This window comes from Macaca fascicularis, chromosome 5 (genome assembly GCF_037993035.2).
Source record: "Macaca fascicularis isolate 582-1 chromosome 5, T2T-MFA8v1.1".
NCBI lineage: Eukaryota > Metazoa > Chordata > Mammalia > Primates > Cercopithecidae > Macaca > Macaca fascicularis.
The window spans coordinates 173134981-173158699 of NC_088379.1; the positions used below are offsets into that span (position 1 = coordinate 173134981).

Sequence of the window (23719 nt, forward strand, 5' to 3'; positions counted from 1 at the left end):
GTAAAAAAGTGGACACATCTGACATCATGGGACAAGAACGTCATAGCTATCTTCAAACATTTGCAGAGCTGTCAACAAAACAAGTGTAAGATTTCATCAGGGCACCTCCAGAAGGCCAAATAGAGTCTAATCATTAGAAATTCCAGAGAGGCAGATTTGACTTAGTATCATCTTTGTGAGTGTGATTTAAAATACTATGTCTAGTTATGAAAAAATGTTTCACTAAAAATATATTCAGTCTGATAATTGGAAAAACAATTATAAGGATGCTAAGTAAAAGATATGAGCCCTGAACATTTCTGAAATGTTCAGAAACTTCATTTCTCTTTAATATAAATCTTTAGCCAAGAATCCCACAGTAGGTAGATTGTATACAGAATAGTATGTATACACATGCGTCTGTGTGTGTGTGTGTGTGTGTATGTGTAAACATGCACGTCCATAAGCACATATACGTAGAGACAACTGTATATTGGGGGAAAGAATCCAGACTGGCCAACAGATTCTGAATGGACCCTACTGACCATAAAGAAGGTTAAAAACTTTAGTATCTCTCCAGCTAGCATGATGCCAAGACGCTACAGTAGGAATGTTCTTTTAAAAGACAGTTTGGGGCCGGGTGCGGTGACTCACGCCTGTAATCCCAGCACTTTGGGAGGTCGAGGCGGGCGGATCACGAGGTCAGGAGATCGAGACCATCCTGGCTAACACGGTGAAACCCCGTCTCTACTAAAAATACAAAAAAATTAGCTGGGCGTGGTGGTGGGCGCCTGTAAGTTCCAGCTACTCGGGAGGCTGAGGCAGGAGAATGGCGTGAACCCGGGAGGCGGAGCTTGCAGTGAGCCGAGATCGAGCCACTGCACTCCAGCCTAGGCGACAGAGCGAGACTCAGTCTCAAAAAAAAAAAAAAAAAAGCAGTTTGGTATTGTGGAACCTGCACAAGATGGACCTGAGCTCAATCCACACTGCTATTTAGTACCTTTGGTTTGAAAAACGTTACCTGGACTATTTGAACTTCAGTGTTCTCGTAGGTGGAATGGGAGTACTAATGCCTTTCTCTCAATGCTGTTGTGAGGATTAATGGCACAATGCATACAAAAAGCCCAAAACACAGTAGCATATTAGGCCTCCGCCAAGTGCTAATACCCTGTCTTGTTTCGTTTTCTTTTGGATGATTTAGACTAAATATATACTAAGTGAAACATCCACATAGTAAAACATTAAATCATTAATGGCACAGTAAGTGTTTCCTGATAGACACAAGTTTCAGTTTTATTTTTTGAAGTTTATATAAATAAGAGAAAAACATGAAGTACCAAATAGAGGAAATGAAAGATACAAATCAACAAAATTTCAAAAGTGGAGAGAAATAGTATTTCTCAGTAAAGTTATAACAACCACACCTGTTGGATCTCAGTTTCCTGACCAGAGGAGGGCTCTCTGTTTCCTAAAAAGCGATGGTACATTCTCAAGGATAATGAGCATGAGGTAACACAAAAGACACGCCGAATGTCAGATCCTTCTGGCCAGACTTGTGTAAGCATAGATACAGTCTCGTGTGCCTGTCAAAGAAAAAAAACTTGTAACGTGTCATGCTATTTAGAAAAATATTTTTGTTCGTAAGTGATCTTACTAGTGGGTACTACTTGGCTTAATACATGCGTGACAAAATAATCTGTACAGCAAACCCCCATGACCCAAGTTTATCTCCATAAAAATCCTATACAGGTACCCCTGAACTTAAAGTTAAAAAAAAGAAATGATAAAATTGTTCTGAGATGAAAGGAAATCTGTGTACATAGAATAAAAGAGCTCACTGTATAACGAGAGAAACAATGAAATTAGATCCTCATACCATATACAAAAAGCATCTCAAAATGGATTAAAGACTTAAATATAAGACTTGAAAGCGTAAAACTACTAGAAGAAAACATACGAGGAAAGCTCCACAACATCGACCTGGGCAATGACATTTTGGATACGGCCACAAAAGCACAGGCAACAAAAGCAAAAATAGCCAAATGGGATAGTATCAAAGTAAACATCTTCTGCACAACAAATGAAACAGAGGCAGCCCACAGATTTTGCAAACCATACATTTATTTATTTATTTATTTAGAGACGGGGTCTCACTCTATCACCTAGACTGGAGTGTAGTGGCCCGATCTCAGCTCACTGCAATCTCTGCCTCCCAGGCTCAAGCGATTCTCCTGCCTCAGCCTCCCAAGTAGCTAGGATTACAGGCACGTGCCACTACCGCCCAGCTAATGTTTGTATTTTCAGTATAGATGGGGTTTCACCATGTCAGCCCGGCTGATCTCAAACTCCTCATCTCAAATGATCCATCCACCTAGGCCTCCCAAAGTGCTGGGATTACAGGTATGAGCCACTGCACCCAGGCAAACCATACATTTAATGAGGAGTTAAGATCTAAAGTATAGAAACAACTCAAACTCAATAGTAAGAAAACAAATGATCCAATTTAAAAATAGATAAAGGACCTGGACAGACATTACTAAAAACACACAAACAAACAAAAAACCAAATGGCCAATAGGTACATGAAAGATATGCTCAGTGCTACTAATTATTCCAATCATTAGGCAAGTGCAAATTAAAACTACAATGACATATCACCTCACATCTGTCAGAAGGGCTTTAGTCAAAAAGATGAGAGATAACAAGTGTCAGAGAGGAAGCAGAGAAAAAAGAACTCTAATACATTGCTGGTAGGAATGTAAATCAGTATAGCCATTATGGAAAACGGTATGAAACTTCCTCAAAAAACTAAAATTAGAACTACCATACAACCCAGTAATCCCATGTCTGGGTATGTATCCAAAGGAACTGAAATTAGTATGGTTAAAGCAAACTAAATATGGCTTGAGAAGGACTTCGTACTTCATATTTGAATCCTTGTGGATAAATTGCAACGTAACTTAATAGGTAGACAAGATAGAGAACCCAGTTTACGAGTATGTTCCTGTAACAATCACTGTCTTGGCCGATCCAAGCAGCCATACTTCAACCACTCATACAGTGCTGAGCATTCAAATTGTGTTCAAATAAGGCAAAAGCAGAGTTGTAACCAATCCAGCTGTTCTGTACCTCACTTTCAATTCCTGTATGTCACTTTATATTTTTTGTCTATAAGTTTGTTCTGACCACGAGGCACCCTGGAGTCTCTGAATCTGCTGTGATTCTGGGGGCTGCCTGATATGTGAATCGTTCATTGCTCAATTAAACTCCTTTAAATTTAATTCAGCTGAAGTTTTTCTTGTAACAGTATGTTGAAGGGATATCTGCACTCCCATGTTCATTGACACATTGTTCACAAAATCAAGACATGGATTAACCTAAGTGTTTATCAACAGATGAACGGACAGTGAAAACGAAGTATATATACACAATGGAATACTATCGAACATTTAAAATGGGGAGAAATCCTGTCATTTTCAACAGCATGAATGAAACAACATGAATTATGCTAGATGAAATAAGCCAAGACAAAGAGCCAAATACCAAATGATCTCACTTACATGTAGAATCTAACAAAGTTGAACTCATAGAGATAGAGAAGAGAAACTCTTCTCTTCAGGGGGTGAGGGGAGAAATGGAGACTTGCTGATCCAAGGGTACAAACTTTCAGATAAAAAAGAGGAATGGAATTTGAGATCTATTATACAGCAGGATGACTACAACCAATAATAATGTCATATATCTCAAAATAAGTGCATAAATTTCAAATGTCTTACAATGAAAAATGATAGGTAAGCAAGGTGATGGATATGTTAATTAGCTCCATGTAATCATGTCATATTGTATACATATATCAAAACAAAACATTGTACTTCATAAATATATAGTTACGATGAGTCAATCAAAAAAATTTTTTTTAATTTAAAATTTTTAAAAAGAATGGAGACTATTTGAAAGATAGGAACTACCTAAGGGGACAATTTTCTGAAAGCAGCTTTGAGAAAGAAAAGGAAGCTTTAAAAAAAGGAAGAAGTATCCTTCGGCAACTAAGTGGCGAAAGGGTAAAAGAAGACAAAGAAGAATTTGAGGGCTCTGCAAGTCAGAAGAAAAGCAGATAATCTGAAGATTCAAAACCACTCGCCCACTACCAAAACAAATAAACGAACAAACTAACAAAAACCCCACTAACATGCCTGGACTCTGACAAGCTAGCAGAAAACGATAACATTAAATTAAATTATATTAAATTAAATTAATTGGATTGGATTAAATTGAAGTATCTTGTAACAAACCTCAATATCATTAAAACAAAAGGAAAGTACATAGAGAGCTATTGCAAAAAATAATAGCAGGAAAAAAATTCACACAAATTGTGTGAAAAAATCTCATCATTACCTCTGAAAGTAATAATAAAAACAGCAACCATAAAGCAGAAGAAATCTCTAAGTCTACATTCTAAATATGGATATACTCAAACAAGCATGAGATCATACAAAAAATGTTTTGTTTTTTTTTGTTTGTTTGTTTGTTTGTTTGTTTGTTTTGAGACGGAGTCACACTCTGTTGCCAGGCTGCAGTGCATTGGTGTAATCTGGGCCCACTGGAACCTCCACCTCCTGGGTTCAGCAATCTCAGCTCACTGCAACCTCCACCTCCCAGTTTCAAGCGATTCTCCTGCCTCAGCCTCCTGAGTAGCTGGGACTACAGGTGTGCACCACCATGCCCAGCTAATTCTTGTATTTTTAGCAGAGATGGGGTTTCACCATGTTGACGAGAATGGTCTCGATCTCTTGACCTTGTGATCCACCTGCCTCAGCCTCCCAAAGTGCTGGATTACAGGCATGAGCCACTGCGCCCAGCCAAAAAATGATCTTTGTTCAGCAACTGATAAACAAAAACAGAGTTGAAAGAAAGAAAGAAAGAAAGAAAGAAAGAAAGAAAGAAAGAAAGAAAGAAAGAAAGAAAGAAGGAAGGAAGGAAGGAAGGACAATAAATAATTAATTCAGCAAAATAATCTTAGAAAAATGCAAAGCTATCCAGAAATAAAGAATAAGTTACAAGACGCCCAAAGGAGAATAATCTCAACAAAATTTAATGAAGAAAGGTAGGAAAACAACCAAATGACATAAAATAAAAACCAAAAAAGGTCAGAAAAATAATAGGGGAAATGAAAGACAGAAAAATATTTTTATCATTACACATCTTTTCAACAACACAACTGGGCCAGGCACGGTGGCTATAATCCCAGCACTCTGGGAAGCTGGAGCCAGGAGCCCGAGACCAGCCTGGGCAACATGACAAAAACTCACTTTTAACAAAAATTAGACAGGTGTGGTGGCGCAGGCCTGTAGTTCCAGCTATTCGGGAGGCTGAGGTGGAAGAATCGCTTGAATCAGGGAGGCAGGGAGGTTGCTAAGATCACGTCACTGCACTCTAGCTTGGGCAACAGAGCAAGACTCTGTCTCAATGAAAAATAATAAATAATAAAATGATAGTAATAATGATAATTTAATAATAAAATTAATATTTTAAAAATAATAATCCAAGAAAACCCACTATACACAATAAATGAGTGCTAGAGGATACTGAGAAAAACTAAAACCTCAGAAACCACATAGTGAAAGGTAAAATAAGGAAACAGAGAATTGAGATTATTCTTTTTATAAAAATGGTACAGCCCAAAGGTAATTACCATAACGAAACATGTAAAACAGACCAAAGTTTAAAATTGTTTAAATGAAATAGCAAAGAATACACATCTCATAATTAAAGAAACTTAACAAACACACTGGAATATAAATGCCTGTAACATATTATAGAATCAAGACCAAACGTATCAGTCATATCAGTAAATGTAAGACTTACCTATAAAAGAAAAAAATAATTTCAACTTGGACCGCATTCCATATATAAGACACACAACTAAAACAAGGTGATTCAGAAAGACTAAAAATAAAGGAATGGACATAATTCTACCAGGTAAATGGAAACAAAAAGAGAGCAGAAGTTAGTATCTTTATATTGGGCTAAGTAGAATTCAAACTCAAAAGCATTACATGTGAAAAAGAAAAGCAGTCTTATTCTAAAAGCCATAATCTATAATGAAAAGATATCCCTTATGAAAAATTATCCAACATATAGCATGGCAACCAACTTTGTGAAATAAAAATGACAAAAGATAAACTCTATAGAGAAACTCACCTATAATAACAAATTTTAATACACAAGAGAGACAGTTGGACAAAAAAAAATAATAAGTTAAGGGATAAAAGACTTAAACCACCATAATGAACAGAGTAAACCTTATAAATCAAACTACATTGTGGTGATAGGGAATCTTCATTTCTCTTAAATGTCCCCAGCACATCCATAAAAATTAATTATATGTTAACATCTTCCTAATACAATAAAGGCAGTGGGAAAAACAAGAAATTTTAAAAATTATGAATGTAGCCGGGCGCGGTGGCTCATGCCTGTAATCCCAGCACTTTGGGAGACCAAGGCGGGCACATCACGAAGTCAAGAGATCAAGACCATCCTGGCCAACTTGGTGAAATCCTGTCTCTACTAAAAATACAAAAATTAGCTGGGCGTGGTGATACGAGCCTGTAGTCCCAGCTACTCGGGAGGCTGAGGCAGGAGAATCACTTGAACCTAGGAGGCGGAGGCTGCAGTGAACCGAGATTGTGCCACTGCACTCTGTCCTGGTGACAGAGCGAGACTGTCTCAAAAAAAAAAAAAAAAGAAAGAAAGAAAGAAAAAAAATCACAAACATGCTTTAATCTGGAACTTAAAAACATTTCTATTCAGTCAAACTTGGGTGAAAGGAAATACAAACTGAAATTACAGAATTTTTTTTTAATGATAAAAACAATTTACAGCATAATCTATGGGATATATTTAAAGCAGTGATTCAGAGGAAAGTTTATTTCACTAAATATGTTTAACAATAAAAATAAACGAATTTTTAAAATGAGTAAGTTCCCAGCCCCCCAAAAAATCTAAAAAGAAACAGCAACATAAAAACCAAAAAAAGTAAAAGATGAAAGCAAGCACATAATAAACTGAAAAATCAATAGATCTCATTAATAAATCAAAATTCTTGGTTTTAAATAACTTAAAAACAGACAAACCACTAGCTAACTTGATCAGAAAAAAAACAAGAGAACTCACAAATACACAAAATAAAAATTAATAGGGAAAGTAATTATTGAAACAGAAGATAAACCACAAAAGCCTACTTCACAAACTTCAATGCAAATACACTTGAAAACTTAAGTGAAATCGATAATTTTCACAGAAGAATAAATTACTAAATGTGACCCCATTAGAGTTAACAATCCCAAAGAAGTCAATTGCCATGCAATAAATACAGGAAATTAATAAACTACCTCACAAAAAAGCACCAGGACCATATAGCTTCACAGATGATTTCTATCAGATCTTCAAAGACTAGATAATCCCAATGATCTATACACTATTTCACAATATTGAAAAAGAAGAGAAGACATTCTAATCTTTTTTATGAAGAACATATCACACTGACATCTAACCAGATAAAGGCAATTCAAAGAAACAAAATTACAGAAATATCATTCATGCATACTGATGCAAAAATTCTAAACAAAATATTAGTAAACAGAATCCAACACCATATTAAGAAGCAATACACCATGACTAAGTTGGATTTATTCTAGTAATACAGAGAGGCTTCAATACTGGGAAAATCATTAATACCCTATACAATACTAATAAAACTGAGGAGGAAAAATCATACAATTATATCCATACTTTTAATAAACATTCATGCATTTATGATAAAAACACTCAAGAAAATAGAAGCTATGGCTGGGCGCGGTGGCTCACGCACTTTGGGAGGCCGAGGTGGGCAGATCACGAGGTCATTAGTTCAAGACCAGCCTGGCCAACAAGGTGAAACCCCATCTCTACTAAAAATACAAAAACAGGCCGGGCATGGTGGCGGGCACCTGTAGTCCCAGCTATGTGGGCGGCTGAGGCAGGAGAATTGCTTGAACCTGGGAGGTGGATGTTGCAATGAGCTGAGATCACGCCACTATGCTCTAGCCTGGGGGACAAAGCGAGACTCCGTCTCAAAAAAAAAAATATATATATAAATATATATATAAATATATATATAAATATATATAAATATATATATAAATATATATAAATATATATAAATATATATAAATATATATATAAATATATATAAATAAATATATATAAATATATATATAAATATATATATAAATATATATATATAAATATATATATATGCTACGATCTATGTGTTTAACACCAGAATATGTGTGTGTGTGTGTGTGTGTGTGTGTGGTGGTCGTAATGTTTCCTATACCTTTCACATACCTTTCAAAATGAACATAATTAAAAACAACCAGGAAATAGGTGGGAGGGACCCAATATGAAATACAAACACTAACCAATGAATGTAACTGTATTAAATAAGAAAGGATAACATAACCACACCAAAGGAGGTAGATGAAAAAGTCACTAACCTGAATAACTTTGGAAACAGTGTATTAACATATTCTATGGCTACAGTTAAAAGAGAACTACACATAAACATTATAATATCATTGACTTTTTCTCACAGGGTATGGTTAGCAGTTACAAAATTACTATACAGAGGGAAATAATAGACATGGAGGCTCCAAAAAAGGGTGGGTCAGAGGGGAGTGATGGCTGAAGAGTTACCTGCTGAGTACAACACTGGGTGATGGGTACACTAGAAAACCACACTTCAACATTATGCAAGATATTCATGTAACAAACCTGCACATGTATTCCCTGAATCTATAAAAATCAAAATCAATAAAATAAAATAACTCATGTGTGTATTAGAACTGAACAAATAAGTGAATATATTGTAGATAACGAAAGCTGGATTTCTCCTGATTGAAGAAATTAAAAATAAAGAAAGAGGAGGGGTAAAATAAACCATTATGGATTTGAATCCTAGTTCCATTTGCTGAAAAGTCCTAGTAGCAATGACACTCCAGTAGCAATTCACCAACAAAGTTTTCAGATCTGAACTTCTAAATGCCTTCTTCCTTGGCAAAGTAGTTAATTTCAGGGGTGGGGCAGGGAAAATACAAGATGAGACCCAACCATCTTGTGATTTCAGAAAGTTAGAAAGTACAGAAAGATGAAAGCTTGTAAAAGAACACAGGCGCCAACCTAAAGGTGCTTCTGATGTTCAAACCTGGAACATGTTGAGCTCCAAAACAATTACAATGTTGGATTCTAACCTGTAATATAAAATAAATATATTTATCCATACTGACATAAACAAATAAATGGCAGCACTAGGACAGCTGTCCCTTACAGTGGAATTCCAAGGAAAGAGTGAAATAAGAAATCACCATTTGGCAAAATCATCAATAATCATTCTTGCAGACAAGATCTGCTATGGACATTAAAGTGAATCAACTAAAGTTTGAGAAGAAACAGGATCTGCATAGTCACAAAGCATGTCCTTAAAGATTTATTAACTACAAAGGGAAGATAGTAAACTCACAGTAGAGAAAACTGTCAGGCACCAACTTAACCAATGCTCAGACATATTCTTAGGATGCACTGAAGACCCAAGATTAATTCAGTGACATTCTAGCCAAAGATGTATAACCTCATTCCAATCAGGAGAAAACATCAAAGAAGTCCAAACTGAAGGACATTCAGAAAATAACTGATTGCCTTCAAGGTCATGAAAGACAAGAAAATACTGAGAAACTATTACAGACTGGAGGACACTCAAAAGTGTGACTGACAATTGAATGGATGTGGTATCCTGGACTGATCCTGAAATAGCAAAAGGATGCCAGTGGAAAAGTCAGTGGAATTGGAATAAGTTCTAAAATTTAGTTAACAGGATTAACACAATGTTAATTTCATGGTTTTCATAAATGTCCCATATTTAAGATGTTAACATTAGGAGAAGCTGGATGAGAAGTATATGAGAACTCTGTATGATTTTTGCAACCTTTCTATAACTAAAAACTTAGTTCAAATACAAAGCTTTTTAAAACGTTTTGTTACCTCTTCCATAATATTATTCCATTTTAAACTTCCAAAAAGAGGTGCTAATGCTGAAAGCTTAAATCTTTTCAACTGATTAAGCAGGGTTACGTAAGCATCTTTAAAGTTTCGTTTATTCTGTAAAATAAAGAAAAATCAGAAAAATTGTTATAAATAAAATAAGTATTTTCCAACTATAGAAAATTACATATTTTAGATATAATTATGTTACAATATATTTCTAAGGAAAAAATATGCCAATGTAATTGTAAGTTTAAACCCCATTGAACATCACTATTGTGTCTTTGAAAGTTAATTTTTGCCTAGGAATATAGTATATTTTGGTTTTTAACAGCTTCATAAAAGTATAATTAACATAACATAAAATGCATTCATTTTGTTACAATTCAATAGCTGTTAGTAAATTTATCAACTTTGGAACCAATATCACAATCTAATTTTAGAACACTTCCAGCACCCTCCAAAACACCATCATCCCCATTTAATGCCATATATTTTAACAAATTTCAAACATACACATGAATAAAAGACAGTATAACCCCCTTTCAGGTACCTATCACCCAGCAGCAGCCATTTTCAATATACATTGTATTTTTAATCATATTTCAAATAATCCTCAAATTGACTAATAACTTCTTTAAAGTGAATATTCAACAAATTAGAAATGGATTACTTTAACAAAAATTAAATTCTTCATTAAAAAAATTATTCGGCCAGGCGCAGTGGCTCATGCCTGTAATCCCAGCACTTTGGGAGGCCGAGGCGGATGGATCACGAGGTCAGGAGATTGAGACCACCCTGGCTAACACGGTGAAACCCCATCTCTACAAAAAATGTGAAATATTAGCTGGGTGTGGTGGCGGGGGCCTGTAGTCCCAGCTACTCAGGAGGCTGAGGCAGGAGAATGGCGTGAACCTGGAAGACGGAGCTTGCAGTGAGCTGAGATCGCACCACTGCACTCCAGCCTGAGTGACAGAGAGAGACTCTGTCTCAAAAAAAAAAAAAAAAAAAAAAAAATTATTCTTAAGGAAAGATTAGACAGGATATGTGTAGGTACTCTTAAAACTCAGATTTAGAAATTGCTCTAACAGAGTAAAATGAGATAATTAATAACAGTACTTCCTCCCAATATAAAAATGAATCCCAGGGCTATTCCTGCTCAGAGTAGGCAACCAGAGTTGAAAATAGTTTAATAATAGTCATGAGCCACATAACAACGCTTCCTTCAGCCATAGACCACTTATATGTCGGTGATCCCATAAGATTATAATGGAGCTGAAAAATTTCTACTGCCTAGTGATGTCATAGCCATCATAACGCCACAGCGCAATGCACTACTCAAGTGTTCATGAAGCTGGTGTAAACACACTTAGTGTGCTGACAGGCATATAAAAGTACAGCATAGGCTGGGTGCGGTGGCTCACGTCTGTAATCCCAGCACTTTGGAAGGCCAAGGCGGGCGGATCATGAGGTCAGGAATTTGAGATTAGCCTGGCCAACATAGTGAAACCTCATCTCTACTAAAAATACAAAAATTGGCCCAGCATGGTGGTGCGTGCCTGTAGTCTCAGCTACTTGGGAGGCTGAGGCAGGAGAATTGCTTGAACTCAGGAGGTAGAGGTTGTGGTGAGCCAAGATCGTGCCACAGCACTCCAGCCTCCGCGACAGAGCAAGGCTCTGTCTCCAAAAAAAAATAACAAAAAAAGTACAGCATATACAATTATATACAGTATATAATACTTGATAATAACAAAAATGACTGCTACTGATTTATGATTTACTGTACTATACTAATTTTTTTATTATTATTTTAGAGTATACTCTTTTCACTTATATTTCAAAAACAGCTGCCAAACAGCCTCAGGAGGCCCTTAAGGAGGTATTCCAGAAGAAGGCATGTTATAGAAGATGACAGCTCCATGTGTGCTATGCCCCTGAAGACTTTCCAGCGGGACAAGATCTGGAGGTAGAAGACAGTTGCTGTTGATGATCCTGACCCTGTGGAGGCCTAGGCTAATGTGTGTGTTTGCATCTTTTTTTCTTCTAAGAAAAAAGCTTAAAAAGTAAAAAGTATATATTTTAATAGAAAAAAAGCTGATAGAATAATGATATAAAGAAAGAAAGTCCAGGCACAGTGGTTCACACTTGTAATCTCAGCATATTGGGAGGCTGACGTAGACGAATTGGTTGAGCCCCAGAGCTTCAGACCAGCCTGGGCAACATGGCAAAACCTTGTCTCTACAAAAAATACAAAAATTAGCTAGGCATGGTGGTGTGCACCTGTAATCCTAGCTACTCTCTAGGCTGAGGCAGCAGGATCACTTGAGCCTGAGACGTGGAAGCTGCAGTGAGCTGTGATCACATCACTGCACTCCAGCCTGTGTGACAGAGTAGACTCTGTCTCAAGAAAAATAAAGAAGGAAAATATTTTTGTACAGTTGTATAATGTGTGTGTACAGCTGTCAAAAAATTTTTAAAAATTAAAATTCACAAAATAAAAAATTACAGTAAGCTAATGTTAATGTATTAAATTAAAAAGTATTTTTAAAATAAATTTAATGTAGCCAAAGTGAATACTGTATATATTAATAAAATCCACAGTGGTATACAGTAATGTCCTAAGCCTACCCATTCACTCACCACTCACTCACTGACTCACCCAGGGCAACTTCTGGTCCTGCAAGTTCCATTCATAGTAAGTACCCTATACAAGTGTATCATGTTTAATCTTTTATACCATTTTTGAATGTACCTTTTCTATGTTTAGATATGCTTAGATACACAAATAATTATCATTGTGTTACAATTACCTAGAGTACTCAATACAGTAACATGCTATACAAGTTTAGCCTAGGAAGAGTAGGCTATATCAGATAACCTAAGGTGTCATAGGCTATACCATCGAGGTTTGTATCTGTACACTAATGATGTTTACACAACAGTGAAATCATTTAATGATGCATTTCTTGGAATGTATCCATATGATGCATGACTGTACTAACTAAAGCAATACAAACTATCTTATTTTATGGCAACCATGTGAATGTTTCCAAATACATGAGGCGTATGACACAATTCTCAAACAGTGACAAATGTTAATTGTTTGAAAAATGATTTTGATGAATTAAAGAATGGCCTTCGTATTCACAATTCATCAGTAGTGAAAAATAAGCAGAAACTAGATGTATTTATAACTTTATAAATAAATTTAGTAATTTATAAATAACTGTATTATTTAATGTACTAATTTTATTAATGTACTGTTACTGTATTATTTTTATAATTTATTATGTAAATAAATTATAATTTCTATTATATATTATTATAGCTATTATTTATTATTTTATATATAAATATAGTAATTTATAAATACATCTGTATGCATATTTACTTCCAAAATTTCAATATAGTAATTGTCAAATATACTAATGTATCAAAATAATAACACCATGGAATTCGAACTCTAAGAACTTTGAAAATTCTATTGATTACTTAAGAAGAAATAAGCTTGTTTCAGTTATTTTCCTTCTTTATTGACCATCTCCATTGTTTTCTTATTAAAGGCTACCATATTAATAGCATTTGTCAATATGTCTCAGCAACAGGGGCATAATTTTGGCCTAATTCCATGCATTTCTGGCCTTCATTACCTTGAGGTCAATATATTATGCGGTGGTTAAGGACATAGGGGCTTGAGTCAGATTGTGTCTTTTCAAATCCATGTTCTACTATTCATTTGGTGTGTTTGGTGAGCAGATTACTTATTCTAGTATCTATTTCATCATCTGTAAAACACAGACAATACTCACACCTACCTTATAAGATTGGTTTTAAGGTTAAATAAAAATTATTCATGAGAAATACCAAGCACAATTTTATAACAATAAGTGTTTGATAAATGACTGTATTTGTATTATTATTATTTACTTAATATTATTAATTGTTATACCTATCTGTTAAACCTCTGATAATTTTCTAGAGGAGGAGGAGAAAAAACTGAGTCAAGTAACTTAGAACATTTTGAAAATTTCTAGAAGAAATTGTCTTTTGGATATGAATTACCTTCTGGAAAAAAATCTGGTGTCTGTACATGCTTGGAAGAAGGTACGCATAAAGGCGAAGAACATCAGATTCTTGCCCCGAGGAAAGTACAACATTGACCTTCCTTGCCCAAGAATGAATGATTAAAAAGTTGAAAAGGTGTGTTTGTAGATCGTTCAGGCCTTCATCTGCAACTATCAGGAAATATGGGTAACTCTCCTCCAAGAAACTTCCCCACTCTTCTGATAAGCATCTCGAAAATGTTGTTCGAACATCAATGGTGGTATTCTTCTGAAGATGAAGAATTAAAGCAGTTCTCAAAGAAAGAAGTTCAGGGAAGTTGAAATAGGCATACTCGGCATCCTGTGGAGGAGGAGGTGAAGTACATTTTATTTCAAAATTATCATTTAATCATTTAGTTGGCTAATACATCATTAAAGGCATGGAAGGAATAAAATCCAACAGTTTTGTTCCGTCTGATGGTCGGGGAATAGACCCTTAAACTCTGACTACCATCTTACAGATATTTACTGAAAAAAATCGCAGCTTGGATTTAAATGCATGTATCTCCTTTAAGCAGGCACTTAATACTCGGAGTTTATCACGCTTACCCTTCCCGCTTTCTAATTCTTTTCCTCTCTAATTTCATTTAGAAAGAAAAAGAATAGAAAGCAAGTGGTAGATATAAATCATCTGTATCAGGAAGCTGAGGTGAACCACTGTGTTCTAGAGGATTGCTCCAGGTTACTGCAACCCTCCTTAAGCAATAGAGATTGTCTTGGCATAACAAAATTAGGGCAGCCAACTAGATTGTAAACATTAGATTGGAAAACTAGCTCTTTATTCAAAACATGGCTGGCAAGCATTCAGCCATGTTCAGAAATGTAACAATTGAGACTGCAAAATGACTGAAAAGACCCATACCAAAGCTCTTTACCTTTAGATATAGGATTAGGAAGGGTGGTAGTGGTTATACATATCTTTATTTGAAATTGTTAAAAACTATATTAATTATATTCATAATAAAAGAGCAAACCAAAAATAGTCTTATTTTGGAAATACCTAGAACAAACCATAATAAAACATTGATTATTATTGTTAGAGACTGGGTCTCACTCTGTCACCCAGGCTGGAGTGCAGTGGTGTGATCATGGCTCACTGCAGTGTCGAACTTCTGGGCTCAAGTAGTCCTCCCACCTCAGCCTCCCAAAGTGCTGGGATTACAGGCATGCACCACTGTGCCTAGCCAACAAAGCATTATTAATGACTGTCCCTAGACTCATATATTTTCCTCTGGGCTCCTATAAATTGCCTGCTGAGTTTTGAAAACAGAAGTTGTTCTCAGAGCAGAACTAGAATCCAGAGTTCAACTGGGCCGCTATTGAGGAGCTTTCTCATCCTCTCTCATGATCCCGTGTGTCCTTAAAATAAAGTTCTCTTCATTCAAATAAAATGTAATCTCAAATGTGGTTACTTCTGAATGCTGAGATTGTGGGTCATGTTTTCTCTTCTTTTCTTTCAATTTTCCGAACTTCTATAGATATAATTTACTTTGCAATAAGAAAAAATATATAAAATAATTTAGGAAATTTTAGTTTTAATTCTCATATTACAAAAAAGAATTCAACTGTCATGTTACCTCAAAGAAAACTATGGTGAATTGTCCTCCTTTGCTAATAAGATCCACAAGATAGCGTTCAACCAGATAGAAGAAATGGAGGTTCTGCCCAGGCTTAAATGATATTTCACAGATACATGTGATAAGTAATGAATCCCCATCAATCAAAAAAAATTCAGATTCAACAAAATCATTGAATAAACTGGAATATCTAAAATGAAAAACAGTTAAAACAAAAATCACAGACACATTAAATCATGTTCCAAAAAGGCAGCATTCTTATTAGCTCATTATCATTATCATCAACAGCTAAATTTGCTGAATTGTCTCATGGCAGTGTCTACACTAAGGCTTTTCAAATACATCTACATTCACAACTATCCTTCACAGGAAGAAGGCAGGATTATCCACATCTTAGGCTCAAGATGAGCAAATTATCCAAAGCCATATGGCACAGCCTGATTGGATCATGAATCTAGTACTTGTACCCTGCATATAAACCTAAATTATATATATTTTCTGCTTAATCCAACTCAGCCCCTTACAAGTGGATTCACTGATGGCTATTGACAAATGAAGCAAGAGGAAACTGTTTCCATTCACTATCATACAGCTCTGAAAGTGCTGTGTTGAACAATCATATATACATATATATAGTAGTGTATATAGTTCTATATACTGTTATATATAATACTCTATACTATATATAGATATATAATACATAGATACACACTGATATAAATACTGATATATATATATACACTGATACATGTATACTACATATTCAATAAATATATTAGAAAAATTTGTGAAAATTGGTTACTATTTGAAAAAACTCTCAAACCATGTAGCCTACAAATACAAAAAAAAATTTAAGTTAGCTATGTCACGAATGCATAAAGCATATGTAGTCTATTTTAGCATTTACTGACATAAAATATACACAGATCTATTGTAAAAGTTAAAAATTATCTAAATTTATGCACACACTTATAGACTATACATGGCACCTGTCAGAGCTGAGAGAAATGTAAATAAATGTTAAGCTGTACTATTAAATCATAACTGCATAAAATTAACTCTAGTATATACTGTACTACTGTAATAACTTTGTAGCCACTTCTTGTTGTATTGTGGTGAGTCAGCAGTTTTTCTTCAGTAAACTTCTCTCCAAACATAGTAAAAAGTGATCTCTCAAAGTTCTTGTGTATTTTTCATCATGTTTATTGCAATATCATAAACCCTAAATAAAACCATGGAACCCATATGAAGTGCCACTAGTGATGCCAGAAGTGTTCCCAAAAAGCAGAGCAAGTTATGACATTACAAGAAAAAGCTGAATTGCCTGATGTGTGTCATAGATTGATGCTTGCAGTTATAGTTGACCACCACTTCCAGATAAATAAACCTAATGTAAGGACCATTGTAAAAAAATTTTTTTAAGAAATTAGTGAAGGCATTGTTGCAGCAGTCATAAAAATCTTGCATTTTTTTGTGAAAGACCTTTTTATCTCACATCGAAAATAGAGCTTTTATGTGGGTGTGGGATTGTCTAAAAAGGCATATTTATAGACTCTAATATGATTCAAGAAAAAGCAAAGTAACTATACAACAAAGCAAAAGGAAGACGAAATATCTAAAGCTGGAAAATCTAATACCAGCACAGTATAGTTTGATAATTTTAGAAAGAAGTTTTGCTTGAAAAATGTCAAGATAACAAGAGAAGCAGCTTTAGCCAACTAAGAGACAGAAGGAAATCACTGAGGAGAAAGGATATTTGCTTGAATAGGTTTTTTTAATGCAAATGAAATTATTCTGGAAAAAAAAAACACCAAAGTCACAAAGAATATTTATTAGTACAAAAGAAAAGCGAGCACCAGGATTAAGGGCAGGAAGGAATAAGCTAACTCTACTGTATTGTGCAAAGGCAGTTGGTTTTATCTTCAGGCCTGTCTTTATCTGTAAAGTTGCCAACTCCTGAGACTTGAAGGGAAAAGATAAACACCAGCTGCCAGTCTTTCAGTTGTACAACAAAAAGTGCTGGACAACGGGACACATTTTCCAAATTAGTTAAATTGATACTTTGTCCCTGAAATCAGGAAGTACCTTGCCAGCAAGGGACTGCTATTCAAAGTTCTTTTGATATTGGACAATGTCCTTGGCCACCTAGAACTCCATGAGTTCAACACCAAAGATGTTGAAGTGTTCTACTCACCCCCAAACAAAATGTCTTTAATTCAGCCTTCAGATCAGAGTGTCATAAGAACCTTCAAGGCTCATTACACACAGTAATCTATGGAAAGAATTGTCAATGCTATGAAAGAGAAGCCTGACAGACAGAATGTTGTGAAAGTCTGGGGGGATGGCACCGTTGAAGATGTCACTATTGTTATGATCCACTCCCACTTAATAAATACATTTTTGCTTCCTTATGATTTTCTTAACTTTCTATACTAAGACCAGAGAAATAAGAGGGCAGGCAGAGCCTTTGAAGGCATGTTTTAGAATTTTTCTCTTCATCCTAGAATCAAATATTAGCCATTGATGAATTTTAAGCAGGTGGCATTTTGATGGGCTTTGCATTTTGAAAAGACTAGTCCAGCTACAAGATAGACAATAGATAGGGTGGGGGCAAACTTCTTGGTAGAGCAGAGAGAAAGCTATTACAGTTAAGTTTTGGAGGAGTAAAAAGTCAAACACAATCCTTTTGCAGTTCATAAATGTGATGATTGGGTTTTCATGTGTATGTGTTGGATGTGCCCTACTCAACCCTTGTTATAAAGTTATCTCATAACCTGTCTGGCATGAATTTAGAAAAAAAATATATAAAAATAAATTAATTAACAATAATTTTTTAGAAGTTAAACATGGATCCTCAACTGCTATAGTTGTTCAGCGCCCTTAACCCCTACATTGTTCAATGGTCAACTATCTATACATCAGTATAAGGCCAAATAGACATACAGGGAACATGACATATGATTTCCCATCTTTATTACTGTAATAATACTCACTCAGCTTTCGGCATTTCATTCAAAATTAACTGGGACATTTGCTGTGAAAATGTTGTAAGAATATTTCTTTCTAAATTTAAAAAAAAAGAGAGAGTAAGAGAATGGGTTATTTTTCAATTGGTCCTTTTTACAGGCACTATCATTTAGTTATTGTTCAAGAAAGTAAAACAGTAATGTGGTTATTTTAATTCCATTAGATCTATGTAGTTTACAGAGTAACATTGTTTTATAATCTATAAATATTTTAAGTGGAAAATTACCCATTCTTGCTGCTGCCTGTGCCTCCAACCTGAACTGGCAAGTATTAAAGTTAGCAAATATCCTTTACTTCGGTACCTCTAAGTGGCAGTTCTTAATGAAAATGGCAGTCCTGCAAAAAAGAAAAGATAATGAGTCTTTATTCAACAAATATGTATTGAATAACTACTAGATGTAAAGCAAAATATTAGACACAAGGGATACAAGAATGAACAAATCAACATTGCTGACAGCTCTCACAGAGCTTAAAGATAATTATTAATCAGATAATCATAGAAACAATGGAACACTGCAAAAAGGACAAAGTCAAGAGGTCAGAGGAAGTTTCCCTAAAGAAATAATGCATGAGCTGAGTTCTAAGAAATAAACAATAATTAATTAGGCAAAAAGAGAGAAAAAGTAGCATTTCTGGAGACGAAATATCAGAATACCATGTGTAAAAGCTCAGGGGCATGACGGGTTGTGGGTGACACTGATTCCAGAAAGAAGTCAGTAGGGCTGGAGTGGAGAATATCCAGGAAAAGACTAGAGAGGACTAGAGAAATAGGAGGGCATGCAGAGCCTTTGAAGTCATGTTATAGAATTTTCTTTTTATCCTAGAATCAAAAATTAGCCATTGATGGATTTTAAGCAGGTGGTATTGTGATTGGCTTTGCATTTTGAAAAGATTAGTCCAGCTACAATATAGAAAATAAATAGGATGGGAGTAAGCTTCTTAGTAGAGCAGAGAGAAAGTTACTGTGCAGGAGACTAATGATGATAATTTGATATAATATAGTTTGATGGTAGCTGAGATAATGAAGCTGGAGAGATGTGGATCTACTTGAAGGGCATTTAGGAGATGAGTTTGACATAATTTGGAATTGGATTGGACATGGATGGAGAAGAGAGGAAAGGGGATTGTCAAGGATGACAAAAGATTCTAGCTCAAGTAACAGGATGGATGACTAGGCCATTCACTGGGCTGGGAATTTTAGAACAAGGCTACATGTCAGGAAAAGATTATGGCTGCATTTGTGAACCACCTGAATTTGACTTGCTTTCAAGATTTCCCATAAGCCATGGTATGTAAGCAGTAAAATACACAAGTCTAGAGGACAAATACAAAGTCTGGACTAGATTTGCAGAGGTAAGTCATCTGAGTATTAATGGTAAATGAGGCCATTGGTGTAGATGAGCTTGCTTGGTCAGGGAGAGACAGCACCATGGGAGAAGAGTACTAACAATCCACATTCGAAGATACTAATACTTAATATATCAAGAGAGGAGGAAGAATCTGCAAAGATACTAGAGAAGAAAATACTAAAGAGGTAGATGAAAATGCACTTGAGCATTTTGTCATGGAAACTAAATACTGAGACATTTGCCATTCAATATGTTAGGGCTGTGAAACAGATAGATAGGTAGATACATACGTGATTTATGGATAGATAGTAGATAGATAGATAGTTTGATATAGATAGATATAGATAGATGATAGATACATAGAGATAGATGATAGATAGATATAGATAGATGATACATAGATATATAGAGATAGATGATAGATACATAGATATATAGAGATAGATGACAGATACATAGATACATAGATAGAGATAGATGATAGATAGATATAGATAGATAGATATAGATAGATGATAGATACATAGATACATAGAGATAGATGATAGATAGATAGATAGATAGATACATACATACATACATACATACATACATACATACATACATAGATACATGATAGATAGAGATGATAGAGAGAGAGAGATTCCTATTCCACGGTATTAAGGAACATATAATGGTGATGCACATGCTGATATTAAATATTACAATAACAATGCAAAGAAGTATATGACTGTAATGACAAATAAGTTTAAAGAAAAATGCGAAAATTAATTCAAGATGGATTAGAGACTTAAATGTTAGACCTAATACCATAAAAATCCTAGAGGAAAACCTAGGTAGTACCATTCAGGACATAGGCATGGGCAAAGACTTCATGTCTAAAACACCAAAAGCAACGGCAGCAAAAGCCAAAATTGACAAATGGGATCTCATTAAACTAAAGAGCTTCTGCACAGCAAAAGACACTACCATCAGAGTGAACAGGCAACCTACAGAATGGGAGAAAATTTTTGCAATCTACTCATCTGACAAAGGGCTAATATCCAGAACCTACAAAGAACTCAAACAAATTTACAAGAAAAAAACAAACAACCCCATCAAAAAGTGGGCAAAGGATATGAACAGACATTTCTCAAAAGAAGACATTCATACAGCCAACAGATACATGAAAAAATGCTCATCATCACTGGCCATCAGAGAAATGCAAATCAAAACCACAATGAGATACCATCTCACACCAGTCAGAATGGCGATCATTAAAAAGTCAGGAAACAACAGGTGCTGGAGAGGATGTGGAGAAATAGGAACACTTTTACACTGTTGGTGGGATTGTAAACTAGTTCAACCATTATGGAAAACAGTATGGCGATTCCTCAAGGATCTAGAACTAGATGTACCATATGACCCAGCCATCCCATTACTGGGTATATACCCAAAGGATTATAAATTGTGCTGCTATAAAGACACATGCACACGTATGTTTATTGCAGCACTATTCACAATAGCAAAGACTTGGAATCAACCCAAATGTCCATCAGTGACAGATTGGATTAAGAAAATGTGGCACATATACACCATGGAATACTATGCAGCCATAAAAAAGGATGAGTTTGAGTCCTTTGTAGGGACTTGGATGCAGCTGGAATCCATCATTCTTAGCAAACTATCACAAGAACAGAAAACCAAACACCGCATGTTCTCACTCATAGGTGGGAACTGAACAATGAGATCACTTGGACTCAGGAAGGGGAACATCACACACCGGGGCCTATCATGGGGAGGGGAGAGGGGGAGGGATTGCATTGGGAGTTATACCTGATGTAAATGACGAGTTGATGGGTGCAGCACAGCAACATGGCACAAGTATACATATGTAACAAACCTGCACGTTATGCACATGTACCCTACAACTTAAAGTATAATAATAATAAATAAATTAAAAAAAAAAAAGAAAAATGGAATTACTATGGGCTGGGATGTTTAGGGACACTTAATGGAGACACGAGCATAAGTATGGTCTCTCACTCACTCAGCTGCTGTCTTATTTCAGAGATTATAGAGTATCTACACTTTACCAAACATTGTACTTGCTGAAACATATGCAAATATGCATGAAGCATGATTCTCTCCTTGTACAACCTGGGATAGGTTTAAAGACAACTAAGTCACACTGACATCTAATTTGCTGTGTTCTAGCAGAAATGGCACAGGAAGCCATTAGAGGATTGAGAGTTCCTAAATCAGAATGAAGGGATCAGGGTCCTGTGTTGTGAAGTTTCGAGAGCAGGTTGAAAAGATGATGAAGACTTATGACAGAATGTTGGGGAAAATGAGAGATACAGAGATTTACTTTTCAGGTAGCAAAATCAGCATCAGTTTAATGCATAAAGTTGTGAAACTACATGACAAGTTTGAGATCCTATGGGTTGTTCTACATGGCACAGGGCAGGGTGGCTCATTGGAGCTGATATTGGAGAGGGAGGTAAGAACCAGACACTGGTCTTGTGCCCAGGTAAGGAGATTAGGTATCTTCATAAAAACTCTCTGTCACCCATTTCATGCAATCCTCAACCTCACTAATTGTGCGTTGGCCATACTATCTTTCTTCAACTCTCCAAATTGTACCAAGCTCAAATGGAAAAAAATGGGTCAGTGAGAATTGAACAGGCAAGAGAGAATTAACCCCAAGTATATTACAGAAAACTTCAGAAAGTATAGCGTCAGATTTTACAAGATGAAATAAGTTAATTTACAGGTTGCCAGATGGTCACGATGCTCCTAGAGTCTCAGGAATTTTTTTATGCCACTCCTAGGACAAAATCAATATCTAACCATTTCATTTATTAAGTAGTTGAATATAAACAAATTAATAACTGTTTATGTCCTGACAACTTAGAAATTGTTTTAAGAAATAATATACATAGATTAAAAGGAATAATACAGTTTTTATAATGAAATATAACTATGACTGAGATGTGGGTGCCTGTTAAACCCTGTAAAACTTTTCAACAATAACTATGGGGACAAAATAAAACTGCCTTAGTGGGCAATCCCTCCTTAATTTGATAATCAAGGGATTCTATAGCCTGCCTATGGGAAGTCTGAGATCCTACAGGCTGCTCTACATGACATAGGACAGGGTATGTAAGACAGGGTGTGTAAAGCCTAATAGGCTTTCCTCTTACATGCCCTATACTAAAGTAGGCTTACACACCCTAGGCGTTCCTCTTATATACCCTCTAGCTCCCTAATAACTCTGCCCCAACACATGCACGCCCTAACACTTAAACAGAATTCACAGTCATTATCCCCACTTCTCTGTTACTTAAGGGAGAGACATGCCACCTGTAGTAACTGATTATTGAATACTCATACACACACACACACACATACACACACACACACATACACACACACATTAGTACCAATAGACATTTGAGACACAAAAAAAGCAAAAATAAGAAACCAGATGAATAAGCATGATGCAGAGACAGAAAAGACCTTCAAAGTTTTCTAATTACTGCTTTCAAAGAATTAAAAATATTTCTCATAAAATAATAACAGGCTGCTAGAGAGAGAAAGAGGAAGAGAAAGCATGCAAGTGTTCA

The 23719-nt window shown here is 35.5% G+C and overlaps 1 protein-coding gene and 1 non-coding gene across 2 annotated transcripts in view; one reads left to right on the forward strand and one right to left on the reverse strand.

The window, feature by feature from the left end:
* DDX60 (DExD/H-box helicase 60) overlaps positions 1–23719 on the reverse strand; it is a 105086-nt gene that overhangs the window by 77219 nt on the left and 4148 nt on the right. Inside the window, exons 2-7 of the mRNA XM_005556257.4 lie at positions 18989–19098; positions 18729–18798; positions 15736–15925; positions 14118–14459; positions 10056–10172; positions 1404–1562 (exon numbers count right to left, since the gene is read on the reverse strand). Of these exons, the coding sequence (XP_005556314.3) occupies positions 1404–1562; positions 10056–10172; positions 14118–14459; positions 15736–15925; positions 18729–18798; positions 18989–18992 (882 nt within the window). The 5' untranslated portion in view covers positions 18993–19098. The remainder of the gene's footprint in view (positions 1–1403; positions 1563–10055; positions 10173–14117; positions 14460–15735; positions 15926–18728; positions 18799–18988; positions 19099–23719) is intronic.
* Positions 18416–18519, forward strand: LOC123573825 (small nucleolar RNA U13). The gene has a single exon (XR_006698557.1). It is a non-coding gene; the product is annotated as a small nucleolar RNA U13 (small nucleolar RNA).